Below are 21,906 nucleotides of genomic sequence, written 5' to 3'. Positions count from 1 at the left end.
TATATGGTGAGTAGCAACTTTCCTTCTCTAATATTGTTACATTCCATCCTGGATTTTCTGTTGTTTGAGACTGATTTTCTTTTTTTAGCAGATATTTATTACTACATTTGAATGTTTACATGATCTTTCACAAAGTACTCCCCTCCTATCTGAATGAATTTTGGTAGTGTCCTCTGCCAGTCCTTGAACACATGGTGCAGCCCATCCTTTGTCAAGGACTTGAGAATCGCCTCACTTCTCTTGAGCACTGTTCCCGGGTTCTCAAATTGGTCGCCCTGGTGCTTTTTAGTGATATAAACAAAAACAAATCACAGAGTGCAAGATTGGGGCTATAAGACAGATATGGTACACAGGTAATGCTGAAGTGAATTAGAAACTGCTGGACTTGATTTGCTACGTGGGCCGCACGTTATCATGATGAAGTAACCATCCAGTCTGAGAAAGTTCCGGTCATTTCTATACAATATGCTTCCTCCGCTTAGGCAACACAGACGTGTAATATGCTGCTGCAACAGTAGTATGAGGGGCAACTGCATGCTGGTAAATCATTCCTTGGCAGTCAACACATATGATCACCATCATTTTCCCTGCAAATTGAACAATTTTCGCTTTTTTGGGTATTGGAGAACCTTAAGATTTTTACGCTGTGCTGGCTTGTTTTCCTTCAGGATTGTAATGATGCAGACATGACATACTACCAGTGATAATCAACTCTAGACACACATCGCTTCAGTCAGGAAAGAGACGAAGTACCTCACAGCTTGTCACCATCCAGACTTCCTTTTATCCAGGAGTCAACAGATGTGGTACCCAATGGGCACAAAGATGAGGCATATGGAGATGATCATGCATATCTGTAAAGACACTGTCATTTGAATTTCTCAGCAGTTCAATCCAGTTACACAATGTTAACCATTGATCCTCAAGGACAATCACAGTATTTGTGTCAATGTTGATGTCAGTCACAGCAGAAGTCGAAACACTAGGCCCACCTTGCTTAAGACAAACAAGTCGGCCTTCTCTGAAGTCTCTGAACCACCTGAACACTGTTGCTTGACACAGTGCATCTTCCCTACACATGTACTGCAGCTTTTAGTAAGTTTCAGCTATACGGTTTAAATTAACACAGAATTTTACCGCCCCCAGCAGTTGAATGGTCAGCATGATGGATTGTCAATCCTCTGGGCCCGGGTTCAATTCCGGGGAATTTTCTCCGCCCAGGGACTGGGTGTTGTGTTGTCCTCATAATCATCCTATCATCCTCATCAAGTGCAGGTCGCCGAAGTGGAGTTGCATTGAAAGACCAGCACCCAGCGAACATTCTGCCCAATGGGGGGCCCTAGCCATACGATTCAATAAATAAAAACTGCATCGTACTGCTCCTCTCACGTCACCTCCGTTGTTTGGTATGCAAAAAACAAAGAGATTCTACGAAATAGAACAATACTACCAACCAACCGATACATGACTGCTGCCGTCTATGAACATTACACATAAAAACCCACTCTTTTCAAATACTCATACTACAGATATAAACTATCACAAAACTTACAGGAAAATGTCATTTTCAGTCTTTGTTGATCACCCCCCCCCCCCCCCCCAACAATGGGCAAAAATTCATAATCACAATGTAATGCTTGTAATAGAAAATTATATGTCGCAATCTATAGTGCACTATAGTAATGTCTTGTCATTTTCTCGACTTCAATATCTCACTCATCATATGGGGATTTTGCCTCAGTTTTTTCACAGACAGAGGGGAAGACATGATTATGTGCATGGGGCACAACTACAAATTTAAAAGGCCAGAGTAGTTCAGGAGTCATTAGCAGGTGCCCTTAGGATGTACAGCAGTGTAGAGAAGAACTATGTTTCATATTACCGTATTTACTCGAATCTAAGCCGCACTCGAATCTAAGCCGCACCTGAAATTTGAGACTCGAAATTCAAGGGGAGAGAAAAGTTTTAGACCGCACCTCCAAATCGAAACAAAGTTGATCCATTGTAATATGAGACACAATTTAGGTCGAATGAATGACGATACAGCTACAGTAGTTCGGTTCGAGTCGTAAGTTTAGCAGTTAAGCTGTACCAGGTAGCCATTGCTATGCGTCAGGTGCTCCGTCCGTTTTTATACGGGTACCCTTCCTTTTTCACGTGCTTCGTCTGGTTTGAATCGATTTCCTTATTTTGCTTTGATCTGATAAGTGCCGTTTTCTTTGTTATAGGTGTTTACGTCACTCTAAGCTGAAAATGCGTTACTGTACTGTGTAATGAATTGTTTGTCGCATTCTGATTGTGCGTGTTTACGGCCTGTCACTGCTCGCGGCATGGCTCTCTTTAAAAAAAAAAAGGAGAGAGAGAGAGAGAGAGAGAGAGAGAGAGAGAGGAATCGTCGCTAAAAAAAAAAAAAAAAAAAAAAAAGAGAGAGAGAGAGAGAGACAGAGAGAGAGGAATCGTCTCATTAGCGAAACAATGGCAAGAGACTGCTATTTGTTGTTACTTACACCACTGCTTTCTTTGATAATGATCAACAAGAACCAAATGATAGAGGATGTTCTGAATGAGAGTTTAGCGAAAATTTTTCTCCATTTGAAAATCTTTGAGGCCGCTTCTTTAGTACATCAAATTCTGCACAGAAATTAGTCATCTTAGATTTGAAAATCTAGTTAGTCACCGTGCTTCATTTCTGACAGTATCACTATTACACATAAGAATAATACGAATATAAACATGACACGATACATATATTCTTCCACATTTGCTGTTGTCTCACTCTAGTTTCGTAGTTTATTGGGCAGACAGGATTTAAATAAGATAGCAGCAAACACGAAAAAATACATGGCAAAATGTTTATATTCATATTATTCTTATGGTGAAGAGAATACTGCATGTGATTCACATTTCATCAGGTTCCTATTAGCAACCACCTCTTCTCACAGGTAGGAAAAAATTCTGAACGTAGAGTTGGCCATATTGACAAACATCCCAAACAGTCTTACCAGTTGGATTTTCATAGTACATTGAAATTCTGCTACATTCGAAAATGAACAATACAAAACTTGTATTTTCTTCGTTGGATAATGTATGAAAATGCAGTGGTCGAAACTCGGGGTGGAGAAAAAAAAGCTCGTCTTGAATTTTTTTTTTAAATTTTATTTACTGACGCAGAGGTTTTGGCGCCAGTATTTTATCTTTGTGCCTACAAAGGATGCCTGTGTAGCGCTACATATATTCGACGGCAGAAGTTAGTTGTGGCGGCACCTACCAACATTTTTAAGAACCTCCGCTTGCTTTGGACTCGATTGTGAGCCGCAGGCAGTTTTTTGGATTACAAAAACCGGAAAAAAAGTGCGACTTGGATTCGAGTAAATACGGTATACATTATCTGTACAATATGAAACATAGTTCATCTCTGCAATACAATATCTCCTCCTCCCATGAACCATGGACCTTGCTGTTGGTGGAGATGCTTGGGTGCCACAGCGATACAGATACCGTACCTTACGTGCAACCACAATGGATGGGTATCTGTTGAGATGCCAGACAAACATATGGTTCCTGAAGAAGGGCAGCAGCCTTTTCAGTAGTTGCAGGGGATACAGTATGGATGATTGACTGATCTGGCTTTGTAATCTTAACCAAAACAGCCTTGCTGTCCTGCTACTGTGAATGGCTGAAAGCAAGGGGAAACTACAGCCATAATTTTTCCTGAGGACATGGAGCTTTACTGTATGGTTAAATGACAATAGCATCCTCTTGGGTAAAATATTCTGGAGGTAAAATAGTCCCCATTCGGATCTCCGGGTGGGAACTACTCAGGAGGATGTCATTATCAGGAGAAAGAAAACTGGTATCCTATGGATAGGAGGGTGGAATGTCAAATTCCTTAATCGGGCACATAGGTTAGAAAATTTAAAAAGGGAAATGGATGGGTTAAAGCTAGATATAGTGGGAATTAGTGAAGTTCGGTGGCAGGAAGAACAAAACTTCTGACCAGGTGATTACAGGGTTATAAATACAAAATCAAATCGGGGTAATGCAGGAGTAGGTTTAATAACGAATAAAAAAAGTAGGAGTGCTGGTAAGCTACTACGAGCAGCGTAGTGGACACATTATTGTAGTCAAGATAGACAAGAAGCTCATGCCTGCCACAGTATATGCCAACTAGCCCTGTAGGTGACAAAGAGACTGAAGAAATGTATGATGAGATAAAAGTAATTAGTTAGTGAAGGGAGGTGAAAATTTAATAGTCATGGGGGGACTTGAATTCGATAGGAGGAAAAGGAAGAGAAGGAAAACTAGTAGGTGCATATGAAATGGTGGTAAGGAATGAAAGAGAAAGCTGACTGGTAGAATTTTGCACAGAGCATAACTTAATCATAGCTAACACTTGGTTTAAGAATCACAAAAGAAGGTCATATATGTGAAGAGGCCTGGAGACACTGGAAGGTTTCAGATGGGTTGTATAATGGTAAGACTGAGATTTAGCAACCAGGTTTCAAATTGTAAGGCATTTCCAGGGGCAGATTTGAATTCTGACCACAATCTATTGGTTATGAACTGTAGATTAAAACTGAAGAAACTTCAAATAGGTTGAAATTTAAGGAGATGGGACCTGGATAAACTGAAAGAACGAGAGTATTATTCTGGTGATGGAAGCTTGACTTCTGAAACATGTCAATCTTAGTGTTTTACACTATAAACAAGTGGTTGAGCCAATATATTTTTTAACATTGACATTCACAACCACGACCTCTCATCCAGTATGGATAAAATAAAAAAAAGTTCAACTTGTATTTTTGAGCTATTTATTTTCACAGTATTACAGTAACAAATCCTATATCAATGTAAGATGATCCCTGAATAAATAAATAAAAATAAACTACGTTATATCTAAAGCTGTTGGTAGACTCCAGTTCATTGGCCCCATATTGGGAAAATACAAATTGGCTATAAAGACAGCTTACAAAACACTTGTGTAATCTGGCCTAGAATATTGCTCATGTATGTCTATGTGGTGCCAACACAAAATTTGACGACAGACATCAGCTACCTCAAACCACTTACAAAGTTTCAAGACCTAGGATTAAATGATGAATCTAGGAATAAACTGCAGCTCTCAGCTTATTGATTCCATTGCGATTGCAAAGAAATTATCATGCACTAATTACATTGTGCAGAGAGTAATTTAAGCACTCAGTCCATGTGTGAGTGGGACATGAAGAAACCCTACTATGGGGTACAATCAGAAGTACCTTCTGTCATTTACACTACTTCACAGTGTTTTGCAGAGCTGAATGCATACAATGTTACTGTAATTATCTTCAGTGAAAATCACTCCATGTAAAATAGCCTATCACATAGATGTTGAGTGGAGCAGAGATATATCCAAATATAATTGTGCATGACAATGGTTAATTGTAAAATATGACACAATATTCTTACTGTAACTATGTAAATAACTTAATGTTATAGCCATATGACTTAAATGCAGATGCCAGCTCGTAAAGAAGTACCGGATGATCAAAAAGTCAGTATAAACTTGAAAACTTAATAAACCACGGAATAATGTAGATAGAGAGGTAAAAATAGACACACATGCTTGGAATGACATGTGGTTTTATTAGAACCAAAAACAAAAAAAAACAAAGTATTGCTAGACGCGTGAAAGATCTCTTGCGCACGTCGTTTGGTGATGATCGTGTGCTCAGCCGCCACTTTTGTCATGCTTGGCCTCCCAGGTCCCCAGACCTCAGTCCGTGCGATTATTGGCTTTGGGGTTACCTGAAGTCGCAAGTGTATCGTGATCGACCGACATCTCTAGGGATGGTGAAAGACAACGTCCGATGCCAATGTCTCACCATAACTCCAGACATGCTTTACAGTGCTGTTCACAACATTATTCCTCGACTACTGCTATTGTTGAGGAATGATGGTGGACACATTGAGCATTTCCTGTAAAGAACATCATCTTTGCTTTGTCTTACTTTGTTATGCTAATTATTGCTATTCTGATCAGATGAAGCGCCATCTGTCGGACATTTTTTGAACGTTTGTATTTTTTTGGTTCTAATAAAACCCCATGTCATTCCAAGCATGTGTGTCAATTTGTATCTCTCTATCTACATTCTTCCGTGATTTATTCAGTTTTCAAGTTTATACTGACTTTTTGATCACCCGGTACTTCAATTCACATGAGGATCATTCCACGTATCTCATAGGGAGCAATATGCCGATCTTAGATACACACACCTACATGTCTTAATAGTAAAACTGCCAAATAGCACTTTCCTAACTCGAACTTTTTTGATAAAATCACTGTAGAAGGCTCAAGAGTGTGTAACCAGTTATTAGTCACGCATGAATTTCAATATTTTCAGAGATCTCCCACTTAGTAATGAGTTGCTCTACAGACCTCAATTTTTTTATGCATCTACAGTAGAACGCCTCTAATCCGTCACCTTCGGGACCGGGACTATGGTCGAAACGAAAAAAAGGTCAGATTATCCGAAAAATCTAATATTTATTGCAAAAAATGTAAAAAGACATTCAGTACAAAAAATTAAAATATTTAAGAACTAAAAGACGTCTACAGTAATATAAACAGATGTTTTTTACACAGTGTTAAACAATATATTAACTAAAAAACGTTTACACACACTGTAATATGTATTAGTTTTAAAAGGAAAAACAACAAACGAATTACAGTACTGTACTGTACTTAATACAGTATAAATGATATATAATGTAAACTAAAGAATGTTTATAGCACTGTACATTAAAAAAAAATTACAAAGAAATAAACTACTATATGTATAAACTAAGAAATGTTTATACTGTATGCATTGTTTTTATAGTGGAAATGAAAACAAATTAATTGTAAAAACAGTCAGTGATACATTTTTATTTAACAGACGTTATTCTAGATTTAGCTGCAGTGTTCCTCCATTTTTTTATCCACAAAACATCCATTGGAGTTGAAGTTGGATTCTGCTCGATGTATTGAAGGGCGATGTCAAAAGTGTTTTTTGCATCGTTGTGTGAAATACGGGTGGGGGGTTCGTCTTCGCCGTCCGAGTCCTCGTTCACTGTTTCCTGGCTAACAGCGGCAACAATCTGGTCGTCATTGAGCTCTTCAAAAGTGTCACAGTCTTTGTCACATTCGTTGATCCACTCTTCAACTGCATTGGCAGGGACGTTCGGCTCCAGAGTTCGTAGATCTTTAACGATTTCCAGTGTGTTGTTGTTTTGCTCATCTTCGGTATGCTCATTTTCAGTCATAACTTGTGGCCAAAGCTTACACCACGATTTCCGCAGTGTGTCAGGTTTCAGTTCATCCCATGCTGCAGCAATTGTGTAGACAGCATCTTTGATGTTCAGGGATTTCATTGCCTCAATTAAGTTATGACCTCCTTCAGATTTTTCGAAGATTGAGCTGATATACTTTCTGCGATATTGCCTTTTTAACCATTCGATAATGCCCTGATCCATTGGTTGGATGAGTGAGGTCACATTAGGAGGCAGAAAGAGAGCTTTTATGTCCCCTTTCACCAAATCCTCCTCAGACGGATGTGATGGTGCGTTATCCAACAGCAGTCGAGCACGAACAGGCAGAATTTTTTGCTTCAAGTCTTTTTCGACAGATGTCACAAACTCGTCGAAAAACCAGGATTTAAAAAGGTTGCAGTCCATCCAAGCAGATTTTTGATTGCGATAGTAAACCTGCAAGGAAGATAAGTTTATAGTTTTGAATGCCTTTGGCTTCTTAGATTTGCCAATGACGAACAAGGGGAGCTTGTGGGTACCATCTGCGTTGCTACAAGGAATGACTTATTCTATCTTTTACAAGTTTCATTCCACCACGAATTCATTTGAAGCTGCGAGCGTTTTTGTTGGGAACATTTTAAAGTTCAGCCCTGTCTCGTCGATGTTATACACTTGGCAGGGTAACATTTCATTTTCTTCTACAATTTCTTGAAACTTAACAGAAAACTCCTTAGCAGCTGCGGCATCAGCAGATAGTTTTTCACCGGAAATAGAAACAAATCCGACACCATGACGAGTTTTCCAACGATCAATCCAGCCTTCAGTCACAGCAAATTTACTTTCGGCTTCCAGTTTTTGTGCAAACCTATCGCTTTTTCTTTGAGAATTGGCCTGGATATTGGAGTTGCTTTCCTTCTTTCTGGACAAAACCACATCCACAATGCGTTATCAAGCAGTTCAAGTTTAGGCTTTTTGAATGTTTTGCGATTTTTCAGTGTTTTCACTATCAATCGTAACTGTATAGGATTCAATGTCTTTCCGATTCTTCCTCCAACCCTACATTAAGTTCCTTTGCAATTTTTTGGAGCGATTCTCCTTCATCCAATCTTTGTAGCACTGCTAATTTTTCATTTAGTGAAAGAGTTATATGTTTACTGTACACACAATGAATCTACAGTAATAAGTAATGTAGAGAACACGGAATAAAGCAAACAACGACGTTTTTTAATCTCAACAAAGGATAATACTGCACAATAACGTACAGTCTAACAATGTGCACAGTGGTAGACACAGCAACAGTGGCCCAACAGCCGTCCAGTCAGTGACAAGTCGGCACAGGCTCACAAGCCTGAGCATGGCCAGACTAACCGGAGTGACGGACCATCCAAGGTCGGATTAGAGGTGTTCTACTGTACTACACAAGTTGATATAATGTACAAAATGTATGATACATCAAATGGATTTTATATGAAAAATGTGAAAAAAAAATCACTCTTTTCATGCTGTGCTTTAAATTAGTGATATTTTTAAAAAGCATAACTTTATACAGGGAAACAGTATAGACCTCAACTTGTGCAGTGTAACTCTTTAGTCCTATTATTGAGTATAAATAATAATAAAAAACATTTATCAATGCATTTAATAGTTCTTATCTTCAAATAAAGATGAATCCACAGGACAACAATGTCAAATTTGACGAGCTTCAAAGTCCCGGTGCATACCTACACAACTGAATCTCAACTTGATTTCTTGCTGAAATGTTGACACATGTAGTAGCAATCTTAGGTATAAAGAAGAATATCCTAACTCACTTTACTCATTGGCAAAGAATAAAATGAAAATGTCACTTACGCATATCATCCACACTCAACATTAAAGTGAACTGGTAAATAAAAACCATGTTTATTCCATGAAAAATTGTTCCTAAAATATTTGTGGCTGACCTGTAGGTCAGAATTGAAAACAAGTGAGAGCTGAAAAGCATTATCAATAATTTTGCATAGTGTATACCTTTATGTTGTATCTCACTGTTTAAGAATTACAACAGACAGCTTTGGTGCACAGTATGGTGATATATCCATATTCTGTCACTATAAGTTAAAAACACAACTTCAGTAAAATAAAATAAAGGAAGCAAGCTATAAAGAGACACATGAATAGGTATATATAGCCACACAAACTCTACAAAGAACAGTTCCATAAAAGAATTCAAATACAGGGAAGGAAATAGTATTTTTAAAACTCTTCCACAATGCACAAAAAATTGTTTTTTCTTGACACTTTAATTAATAAATGAAATACATTCACTTAAAGGTCCATAGTACTTATTGTCACATTTATAAAACAATGCACTGTGACTTTGTAATGATGGCACAATCACCTTACTTACAACACTGGAGAAGAGGACCCATACAGTACAATTCCTAACAGGCCATGTAAAGAATTGTCATTCAGCAAACGCATGCTGTTAAGATCCAGGAATTTATGATACCTCAGAAATGTGCTGTGTGTAGCAGTTTTCGTCGTATCTGAAAGCCACGTACTGCCCCACTTGTAGCTGTTCCAACAAAGCATTTTCAAGAGCTGCAGTAGCAACAGTGGTCCCATTTGTATCTGTTCGGAGTCTCTTCATTACAATGGTGTTACTATTAGTGACTAAAATATTCATCGTGCAATCATGTTCCTGGAACACTGTACTGTACCTGCGTTCCAAGAAACCATTAGATCTGATTTGAAAAGAAATATAAGAAATATTAATATCCTGTATTTTGTGGAGTATACTGTTTACAACTCTTTCAGATTATCTAACATATGTATTCCCTGCTTGGGGACCATATTGTTGTCTACCATGACAGAAACACATCTCATTTCTGCACAAAGTCTTGAAAGATTATTATTTTTGCGAAACTTCACTATGTCATGTTTCACAGTTTCATAGAACGTCTTTTGGCTACTCCTGAATTATGTGTTTAACTTTTCTTGCTAAACACCAAAAGCAGCTGCTATTCTGGCAATGCTACATGAAGGTGTAGCAAGTGTTTGAACTTGTATCAGTTCACTAGAGGCTGAAATTATACATTTCTGAATGAGGAGCTTTGTTCATCAGCAAATATTTGCACTATTCACATACACACTCTACAAAATACAGGACATTAATAAATTTGTTATTTCCTCACAGAAGATCAAATTCTGAGACTTCTTACACCACAGGAACATGAATTTAAAGATGTTGAGGTTAACTGCATGTATCCTGCTGAATTACAATTCCTTTCATGGTCCAACAGGAAGGATGCTACACACATCAAAAAAAGTTTTGTATCACCCCGGTTCCCAGAACTCCTGGAGATAGATATCGACTGTGGATATTGTATCACAGACACAGTCGCTTTGACTGTTCAGAGATGTCACTAAACCCAACCAAAGGTGTAAACAAAGATGCATAACCAGCACCTATTAGATGGAGGGGGTCTGACAGCCAATCAGTTCCAGTCATTCCACCAGGAAGGAGGTACACGGCTCGTATTGTCTGAAGTTCACCCATCCCTAGACGGTCAATACCATGGTTTGATCGTGGATCGTGTCCGCATTGTTACATTGTGCCACGAAGGGCTCTCTACAAGGAAAGTGTCCAAGCGTCTCAGAGTGAACCGAAGTGAAGTTGTTTGAACATGCAGGAGATACAGTGAGACAGGAAGTGTCGATGACTTGCCTCGCTCAGGCCGTCCAAGGGCTACTACTGCAGTGGATGACCGCTACCTATGGATTATGGCTGGGAAGAACCCTGACAGCAATGCCACTATGTTGAATAATGCTTTTTGTACAGCCACAGGACATCGTGTTATGACTCAAACTGTGCAATAGGCTGCATGATGCACAACTTCACTCCCGGCATCCGTGGTGAGGTCCATCATTGCAACCACGACACCACGCAGCACGATACAGATGGGCCCGACAACATGGCGAATGAACTGCTCAGGATTGGCATCGCGTTCTCTTCGCCAATGAGTGTCACATATGCCATCAACAAGACAACCGTCGGACACATGTTTGGAGGCAGGCTGAACACCTTAGACAAACTGTTCAACGAGTGCACTATGTGGAGGCTGCCTGCTGTTTTGGGTTGGCATTATGTGGGGCTGACGTACGCCGCTGGTGGCATGAAAGGCACCATAACGGCTGTATGATACGTGAATGCCATCCTCCGACCGATAGTGCAACCGTATCAACAGCATATTGGCGAGGCATTCGTCTTCAAAAAATGGCTCTAAGCAGTATGGGACTTAAGATCTGAGGTCATCAGTCCCCTAGACTTAGAACTACTTAAATCTAACTAACCTAAGGACATCACACACAATCATGCAAGAGGCAGGATTCAAACCTGCGACCATAGCAGCCGCGAGGTTCCAGACTGAAGCGCCTAGAACCACTCAACCACAGCAACCGGCACATTCGTCTTCATGAACAACAATTCCTGCCCCCATTGTGCACATCTTGTGAATGACTTCCTTCAGGATAACGACATCGCTTGACTAGTGGCCAGCATGTTATCCAGACATGAACCCTATCAAACATGACTGGGATAGATTGAAAAGGGCTGTTTATGGATAATGTGACCCACCAACCACTCTGAGGGTTCTATGCTGAATTGCTGTTGAGAAGTGGGAGAATCTGGACCAACAGTGCCTTGATGAACATGTGGATAGTATGTCACGACGAATACAGGCATGCATCAATGCAAGAGGACGTGCTACTGGGTATTAGAGCTACCGGTGTGTACAGCAATCTGGACCACCACCTCTGAAGGTCTCGCTGTATGGTGGTATAACATGCAATGTGTGGTTTTCATGAGCAATAAAAAGGGTGGAAATGGTGTTTAGGTTTACCTCTATTGCAATTTTCTGTACAGGTTCTGGAACTCTCAGAATCGAGGTGATGCAAAATTTTTTTTGATATGTGTATTTGAGTCCCCTTCTCCAATGATGTATGTAAGCTGGATGTCACATCATTATGAAGTCATGATACAAGGTTGTATAAACTTAACAATGACTGCTATGCCTCTAACTCTTAAGTGAACTTTTTTCATCTTTTAATCAAGAGCTGAAAGAAAACAATTATATTTGCATGATTGAAAAAATATTAAAAACATAATTTCATTCTCTATATTTGAATTCATTTATGCAACAGTTTTTTGCAGAATTTCTCTCTCTCTCTCTCTCTCTCCATGTCTGTATAAAAATTTTTACTGTTTCTCATCATTTGTTTTTATTTTATGTCACTGAAATTGTCCTTTTAATTTACAGTAATAGAATATGGGTATATCACCATACCTGAGCATCCAAGCTGTCTATTGTAATTCTTTACGCAGAAAAAATATTAAGCACTGTAATAAAACAAATATGTTATGGGCATAACCCATCTTACTTCAGGCAGGTGTGTTACCTTCATAGTCTCCGATGTTATTGAATTTAGCATTTGTTAGAATTCGGGAGTAAGTAAAAAACACGTTTTTTTTTTCCTCCAAAAAAATTCCTGCCTCCGAAGATGACGCTACAAACACCATTTTGAAGATGTGATTTCGCAAAAATTTTTAAATGCTGTATCTCTGTAACAGTTCTAGATATTTTGTTAGAGTTTTTAACCTGAAAGATAATTGCTTTATGATTACAATGGTATCCTCCGTTTGGACATATCTATCTAAGTTTTTTATTGTTGCCCTTTGATTTTTTTTTATAATTTACACACAAAATTTTTTTCAAAAATGCCAATTCAGAAAAGTTGGAATTTTTCTGTTGATTGGTACCATGTAGTAGTACTCTATTCTTTGTAAAGGGGAGCTTCCACTTAAGTTGGACAGGTTTTATTTTAAAAACCCTTTTTTTAAACTTTCAAGGGTAATGTATGTCATCATTGAAGTTGTTTCTTACTAATTTCTTTGTTACAATGTTTATTTCTATTGTCTTTGTTACAGTTATTTCTTGTCATTGTCTTGTTGCAGTTATTTCTTTTCACTTTCATTGTTGCAGATACTTACACTTGGTTGTAGTTTCTTGAGAGGTTCTTTGTCGTGGTTGTTCATTGCAGGTTTCTGTATTGTAGTTGTTCAGTAATAATTTGTTTACTGAAGTGGCTTCTAAGAAATCTGATACCATCCAGTGAGTTCTGTGTTTTTGTGAAGAATTTGCCTGTTGAGACAGTTGCAGCATGTTTTTTGAAAAGGACTGTTTGAAATGTCTTCTGACTGGAACCACAGGAGAGTGAAGTGTGCTGACTATTTGCACATCCATAAAAGAGTGATATATAAGACAAACAAAACAACGGACTTTGTTCAGTTGATGTACCCTTGTTCTGACATTACAAATACCAAATATTATTACGATTGATCAACAATTGAAGACTGTTTCAAAGTGAAGATATTTCCAATGACGACTTTTTGTGTTCTATATGTTTTGACAGAATAACTACAATGATAGTAGCTGAACATGGTGAAGCCTCTCACGGTGCAGATGAAGCAGATTTTGCATCAAAAGAGGAAGAATCAAATACCCTGAATCAGTCAACTACAGAGGTAGGTGGTAGTCCTGTTAAGAAACCATGGTCAGTGAAGTCGAGCCATAAGCTATATGCTCAAGAAAGCGCAGAGAATTACTAAAGGTATGGATGAATACACTACAGCAAAACTGGCCACACTTTTCAAAGTAGAAATGCCATCTTCAGAAGAAAATGAACAAAAGCACTTTTGCACCTCTTGCCAGGAGTTTTTCACAAATATCAGTTCAGCTGTTGAATATTGTGAATCCTACAGTCAAAAGGTGCAAGTTTTAACTATTATTCCAGAATCATTTTCAAAGAAAACAATTTTGAACCATGTCCCAGCAGTATAGAAGGACATGTTAGACAAATCAAGAAATGTGAGGTCTGTAAAAGGAGTCTTTGGAAGACCAGATCCCTATTATGGTCATCCTGTAGAGGCAGTCATTTTATCTGGAAGGTAAATGGGACTGTTCTCGCCAGAGTGCCAACAAAAAAGACACTATAATTGTAACAGTTGAAGGTAAAAAAGTTGTGAAAGTGAAGAGGTACATGACTCACAGTATTAAAGAAACTTTTGCAGTTTATAAGAGCAACTATACGACTTCACATAATGGAAGATCAAAATTTTATGCATCATGAACTCATTGGGTAGTTCCACACCCAACTAGAGATGTCTGTTTATGTGTGTACTGCACAAATTTTGAACTTTGTGTGGTAACTTTGAAGAACTTACTGGAGCATGACATATGACACCTTGGTTTGGGGTGTGAAGTCATTAGTAGTCTGTGATGTAAAGCGAGAGACTCGTTTGTTTCAAGAATGTGCTGACTGCCCTGGAAAGGAAGAATGTCTTTATAGACACTTGGCCTGGAAGATGCAGCAGATAACTCTGCAGAAATTACATATGTGACATGGGAGAAAATAAATTAAGAAAACTGTTGCCTTTGACAGTTTCATTGATGAACTTGGTAAATGGTCAGTGAAAGCAGTAACACAGCAGCATCTGAAGAAATTGCAACACCACATTGCAGAAATGAAAGGGTGTGTACAGGCTGAAGAACTATGTTTAGTGCTTCACTGTGATTTTGCGGAGAACTGGTCTGTAATTCTCCCAGAAGAAGTACAAGGGTATCATTGGAGTAATGAGCAGGTTTCAGTTTTTACAGAAGTGACATATTTTCAAAACAAGTGTTGCAGTTGTAAATGATGACACAGAACATGACTCAGCACATGCTTTGCTAGTAATTCTTCAACTGCAAACGGGCAGAGAAGATAATCATTATTTCTGACGGCACTCCTAGTCATTTTAAAACTCGTTACCAGCTGTTTGAATTGAGTAAGTCACTTGTGCCAACTGACTGGGTATACAGTGCTACTGGTCACGGGAAGGGGCCTTATGATGGTGTAGGAGACCTACTGAAGCACCATGCTACAAAACATAATCTTTCCAGACCAAATACAGCTGCAATTCAGAATGCTGAGGATTTTACAAGGGTCATGAAATCTTACACATCCATAGCCCTCATTCTTTAGTCCAAAGAGGAAATCGAAGAATTCTGTGAGCAGAAAAAAGAAGAATGGTACAAACAAACTACTCCTATGAAAGGAATTCAGAAGACACATTTTTGGACTCAAAGTGCTGGGTGAACTCATATTGCATGCATTTTAAAGAGCAAGAAAGAAGAAATGTCGTTCATTTGGCCAACTCCTCAGAAACAGTAAGATAATATTCACATTCATAACCTGAGAAGGGGGATGTTTGTGGCATGTATGTATGACTGTAACTGGTGGATTGCAGAGATTATAGGTACCAGTTATGAGTTAAACGAAATTGTAGTGAGCCTTATGCTACTAAATGGACCACCTGCTGGATATAGGTTTACAGCTGAAGGACAGCAACAATGCCATCAGTGCTCACTTCCTGTTCATAATGTTTTGAAGATTGTAGGTGCTCCAGTTCCTATCACTTCAACAGGGAGGCATCACTCTATATCCAAGGATAATACTGAAGCAGTGGAACACATTTTTATTTCATTGACTGGCTAAGTTCAGTACAAAACTGAGTGCACAGAAGTTGTATAAATTGAAACCTTGAAGTCTTTGGACCTTTCACATACATTTTGGAACCATTTAAAATGCTGGAAAAATGAGTCTGTTACTCATCTTTCAAAACAAAAATTATGTTAAATAAGGCTAGGTTTTGATTTTTATGGCATGTTATGTGATAATGTGGTAATGAAACAGGTTTTATGTATGGCAAAAATTTCGATTGTTTACAAAACCTGTTCAACCTTAAAGTGGAAGCTCTTCTTTTCAGAGAATGTAGAACTGTATGGTACTCTTCAACAGAAAAAAATCAAAATTTTATGGATTGGCATTTCTGAAAAAAAAAATTTCCATAAATTATAAAAAAGTTCAGAATGCTATAGTAAAAGAACATATTTGGAGAAGTCCAAATGGAGGATTCTTTGGAAAAAATAAATACATAAAAACTAGGACTGTTCTCAAGATATAGCATTTAAAATTTTTTTCCAAAATTCCCATCTTCAAAATGGTATGGACAGTGTCACCTTTAGAGGGCTGTATCTCATAGCAGCAATTTTTTTTGCAGAAAACAAAAAAAATACATGTTTCTTACATAGTCCTTCAGTTTAACATACACTAAATTCAATAACATTCGAGACTATGAAGGTAAGATTTTTTCCTAGCCTGCCTGAATTGATATGGACTATGCCTATGAAAAATGACTGATAACTGTTTTCAGCTCTCACCTGTTTATATTTCTGACCTATGAGTCAGCCACAAATATTTTAGGAATAATTTTTCAGGGAATAAATATGCTTCTATTTATCAGTTCCCTGTGTTGTCGAATGCGGATGACAGTTTCATTTTATTTTTTGCCACTGAGTGAAATGATTTAGATATTCCATGTACCTAAAAATGTTAAACATCTCAGCAAGAAATCAAGTTGAAATCAAATTGTCTAAGTATGGCCAGGGACTTCGAAGTTCATCAAATTTAATTAAAAGCACAACTTGAAAAAGGTGTTCTTTTTTTAATATTTTTCATCTAAAATCCAATTGATGTTACATAGTTCTTATACATTATTTCAACTTATTGGCCTATGTAGCAATCCACAAAAAAACTTAGGTCTGTAGGTCACATAATTACTAAAAGGGAGATTCCGTGGTGATTCGCATTACATTTTGAAATCTATGTTTTATTGTGTTGACTTATTATCAATCTATAAACGATATTTTCTTTTGTAAATTATAATTATAAATTGTGTTATTCAGGCAAAGATCTTGAAGTGTTATTTAAGCAGGGAAGAGCATTAAAATTAAAGAACAAGAATGTAATTTATGCTGTACTCATGGTTACAAATTTTGGATATCCTATTCCTAATGTGCATTTCAGGTCAAAAGTGTCCTCAAACTATTAGGAGTATGGATCTGGTTTTTATCACAGAAAGTGCATATTAGGTTGGCATTCAAATTACAGAGTTACAGATTTCCAAAAATATTTATACCGTGTGAAATATTGTAATATATTGAAAAAGGTGCGTGGCTCAGTGTTACGTGACTCATGTTACTTCTACGTCTTGTTGGAAAAACTTTTTTCCTGCAAGCAGAGAAATGAAAATATGACATCATGTGACAAATAACATACACACAACATGACCATTTCACTTTTCAAACACTATGAAAAATTATAAAAGCATGACATCTGGGAAAATGAACTGCAAATTCAATTGAAAAGTCAGAGAAGTGAAAATCTCCTCTTGCACTGACAACATCAAGTAGATTAATTTTCTTTATAATTTCATCACATTTTACTGGCCATTTCCAATAGTTACCAGCACACTCCATTGCACTGAGTAAGTAAGAATTTCCAAAAACTGCATTTACTTCTTCAGCATTGAATTTACTGTCATATTCTACTTTGCACCTGTTTCCAATTATCACACTTTCTATATTTCTTCATTATGATGATCTGCAGCAGCAAAATTCTTTAGAGACAGCAGGTATGTTCGTAGTACTCCTTTCTTGTACTGAAAAAAGTGAATGCTTTTTATGTTTGGTACTGATGTTGCTGAAGAGAATATTTGAGCCAGATTAAGTTTCACATTGATTCCTTGAATTTCATCAATAGACACATGAAAAACCTGCATAGTTGTGGTACTTGCAGCTACCTGAATGAAAGTTGATGCATCACCTACAATTAATTTTCGCTTTTTTACTGTATTTCCCACTTGCGGTTCTGGAACTGCGCTAATTCCATCTACGGCTCCTTTAGCATGTTCCAATAGATTCCACATTATGAAATAATTGAAATCGAGGTAAAGCAGCAGCAATATATTAAATTGCGAGGAAGGTTCATCTGACCAGATTTAAACTACCTTCACATTTTCTGGTATAGTTGACAGTACCTTGCTAATGTAAGCAATTGCAGCACTCGAACCATGGCTTTATCCAGTGCACTATGTGACTTATACAGTGACGAACTTTCTTTACTAGGTTTCTGATTTTGCATCTTATGTTGCCTACGTTTTCTAACTCTCTCTCTCTCTCTCTCTCTATTTTTAGACATTCTTTCTTCTAATAACAGTCTGGTTATGTTGAGTAACTGTAGAAACTTTTGTTTCTGCTGGCTTTTTCTAGCTTCTTCCAGATGCTTCTTAAATTCGTCATATTTTCCTTCACTCTTTAACTTTTCCCTCCTCCTACTCTGTTTTTCTGCAACTGCTAAGAACATCCTCTTCTTCTAATCTTAAAATAATACAACATTCACACTAAGAAGTAAATTACTGAACAAGATAAAGTTATCTGTAATACCTATCTTGATATAAAAACTTAATTACATGAAAGTGACTCATGTTACATGAAAGTTAATGCTATTGTTTACCCCAACCTATAATTCACCTACTTCAGTTTTATACTCCTTTTGCAATACATTAGGGTATGTAAGAACAATATAAATAATGATATGCTATTTCTTACCTCCCAATTAGCTTAAGTGAATGTCAAAAATCTTGAGTAATCCACACTCTCATCGCACGAAAAATATATACAGCGTTATAAAAATGGCTACGAATTATGGAGGGAAAGCACTAATGGGCCACAAACCGTCGTTTCCATAGAGTAAAAAGTCCAGCCTTTCAAAAACTATAAAAAGTAGCAAATTTTAAACTTTTAAATATCATAAGTGTGTCCTACTTTGCAAGTAGTAGATCTCTGAAAGCATAATTACTAGGTAACAGATCTCTGAAAGTAAAGAAACTGCTGCCTGTCTAATGACCAGGTGCACAACCCTGAGCCTTCAAACGTGAATTTATCAAAAATGGTTAGTTAGGGCAGTGCTATTTGGCAGTTTTACTACTGAGACTAAACTCTTAAGTGGTCACCTTACAATCAACTAAAACATCCGTAAGTTTATAAAGAATGATCCAAGAGCACATTCTCATTATAGCAATTCACAGGGGGTTATTCTACAATGACCTTTTCCATGGTGTAGTCACAAGGGTACATGACTATGAGCTACATGGCACAATTCCAACGGGTGACCCCTTGGTCCGGATATAAAATTTTCACGTCTGAACTTCTTACACATATAAAAACTTACACACTACACTAGCCTACATACATGTTATCCAGTTATTCTTCACATAATATAGGCTTTCAAACTGATTAATACGACAGCACTTACTTTTTGTAGCATTATTTTCTGGATGATCTTGAATTTTCGTTTTCGGTTTACTTTTGAATACTGGAATAATCTTTTGACCGAGTATCTCAGGAGCAGAAAAGAGCTTGACTTTCTTTGCTTTTTCTGAAACATTTTCCGTTCTGCTGACTAATGTGTGACTTTCATGTTTTGCTGTCTCCCCAGGTGTTAACGCTTCGTTTTCTTTAGGCGTCACTACTTCATCCTATAAACAACGTAAAATTAAAATAATTTCTTCTTCTTCACAGAACACATTGAGCTATGTAGAAGCTCGTACAGACCTCAACAGTTTTACGGTTATTGATTCCTTTGTATGCAAGTGATTTGCAAATATCGCCCACAAAACTGCTTTCCACTTCGTAACAATCACCAATGGCTGCTTTAAATATGTCTTCATATTCGGCATCAGTAAGTGACTTGAAAGGCATGTTACTGCAATAATCACAGCGCTTATTATAAAACCATCTTTCACGGATTACTTTCTTTACATTCATGTGATATCCAGTTTAGAGTAAATTAATAAAAGTTCAACAATCACGATTCAAAACAGTATCACTTAAGAGTTCAGCTAATACTGTAAATTCCTATGAACTGGTAACTTACTACAATGAAAAAAGAAGCTTTCAGAAGAACTCGAAGAAAAATCTTCCGACGTATTACGAAAGGTGTGCTTCAATATCACTCAGAGTAATTCTTCTCCGTCCTTCCACCGTTCGCTGCTCAACAGTGAATATTTCAAATGACGCGGGAACAGAGATCTTCTTGGATTGCATGATCGTCGAGCAAGAGGTCTTTTATTTTAACGTCCTTGGCGTCGAGGCCCTAGACGTCCATATTCGCTAAGATTTCTTGGTTAATGTCGCGCGTGGAGAACACTTCCATCTGGAAAAAAATCACACACTTCAACTTGAATTACTGATGAAAGCTTTTTTCATTCCTTTCCCACATAATAACTACTTGCATAACCGGCAGAGCATCCAAAACATGAAGAAGTCGAGGCAATATAAAAAGATGTGATTTTCAAATATATATCGATCTACCTGCCGCATAACTGCTTTGGTCGACATTGTTGGAGGGCGGAGGCATTTAGACAACAGGTACAGAAAAGAAGAAAAGATATATTCCGCATATTTGTCGTAAAGAAGTGAACGAATTTCGCAACTTGAGTTTTCATAAAACAGTCAGCTGAGATAAACAGATAAATTAACTGGACTGCAACCGCACCCTTTTAACAATCGATCCTCTGTCACACCAAAGTGGTGCTATGCCTACAAATCGACCACTGGAGCTCTTAATACGCACGCACACTGCTTAGTGTAAATAACACCTCTGATCCACAGATTGGTGGTGTATTCAGCATATGCTACAAACCAAGTGCTTAATTTCTAAAATTTTAGGAGTCAATGCACCACTTCAACCACAAAACCGCTCCCCTTCCCCTTACCGTAAACATCACAAGTTCCGATGTTGGAAACTTGTGATACAAGTTTCCTTGAGAAATTAGTTATTACAAAATATCTTGCTGAAATTCAGATTTTCAAAATACAATTTCTTATAATCAAAAATAAAACAATAAGAGTTAATGTAAACAACAGGTACTGTCCCCATAGTAGAATCACTTTGCTTCCTGCATCTGCTCGATACATATGGGCACAGGTCGGCAGTCTTCGTCACTATGGCGTCATAATAGGTTATAAGGTCTAAGTGTCATTTGTCATCTACTCCCAAGTTGTATTGCAAGTGGAATGATTTAAGTTCATATTCATTACTGCATATTAGCGACACATTTGAAGATGAATTCCCTGTACTACATCTTCACGAAACGATATTTCCGTGTGCCATTTGTACCGCAGCAGCTAATCAGCGCGTGGCATCTGAGTTAATAGGGATGCGAGGTTAGGAGAAAAACATTCGCTCGAGTTCTCCATGATGTTCTTCAAAGCAGTCGAGAACAATTGTAGCCTGGTGACGTGGCACATTATCATCCATAAAAATTCCATCGTTATTTGAGAACAAGAAGTCCATGAATGGGCCCAAATGGTCTCCACGTAGCCGAAAATAACCACCTACAGCCAACCATCGGTTCAGCTGGGCCAGAGGACCCAGTTCATTCCTTGTAAATGCAGCCCACACCATTGTTTTTGTTGTGGTCTTCACTCCTGAGACTGGTTTGAAGCAGCTCTCCATGCTATTCTATCCTGTGCAAGCCTCTTCATCTCCCATTACCTACTGCAGCCTACATCCTTCTGAATCTGCTTAGTGTATTCATCTCTTGGTCTCCTTCTACGATTTTTACCCTCCATGCAGCCCTCCAGTACTAAATTGGTGATCCCTTGATGCCTCAGAACACGTCCTACCAACCGATCCCTTCTTCTAGTCAAG

The 21,906-nt window shown here is 37.9% G+C and overlaps 1 protein-coding gene across 1 annotated transcript in view; it reads right to left on the bottom strand.

Annotated features, from left to right (window-relative positions):
• LOC124789991 overlaps positions 1 to 20,255 on the bottom strand; it is a 68,385-nt gene extending 48,130 nt beyond the window's left edge. The window contains exons 1-3 of the mRNA XM_047257532.1: positions 20,128 to 20,255; positions 19,806 to 19,956; positions 19,507 to 19,729 (exon numbers count right to left, since the gene is read on the bottom strand). Coding sequence (XP_047113488.1) covers positions 19,507 to 19,729; positions 19,806 to 19,952 — 370 coding nt within the window. The 5' untranslated portion in view covers positions 19,953 to 19,956; positions 20,128 to 20,255. The remainder of the gene's footprint in view (positions 1 to 19,506; positions 19,730 to 19,805; positions 19,957 to 20,127) is intronic.
• Between the last annotated feature and the right edge of the window lie 1,651 nt (positions 20,256 to 21,906).

The sequence above is a fragment of the Schistocerca piceifrons genome, chromosome 3 (genome assembly GCF_021461385.2).
Source record: "Schistocerca piceifrons isolate TAMUIC-IGC-003096 chromosome 3, iqSchPice1.1, whole genome shotgun sequence".
Classification (NCBI taxonomy): Eukaryota; Metazoa; Arthropoda; class Insecta; order Orthoptera; family Acrididae; genus Schistocerca; species Schistocerca piceifrons.
This window is presented reverse-complemented; position numbering and strand designations above follow the sequence as displayed.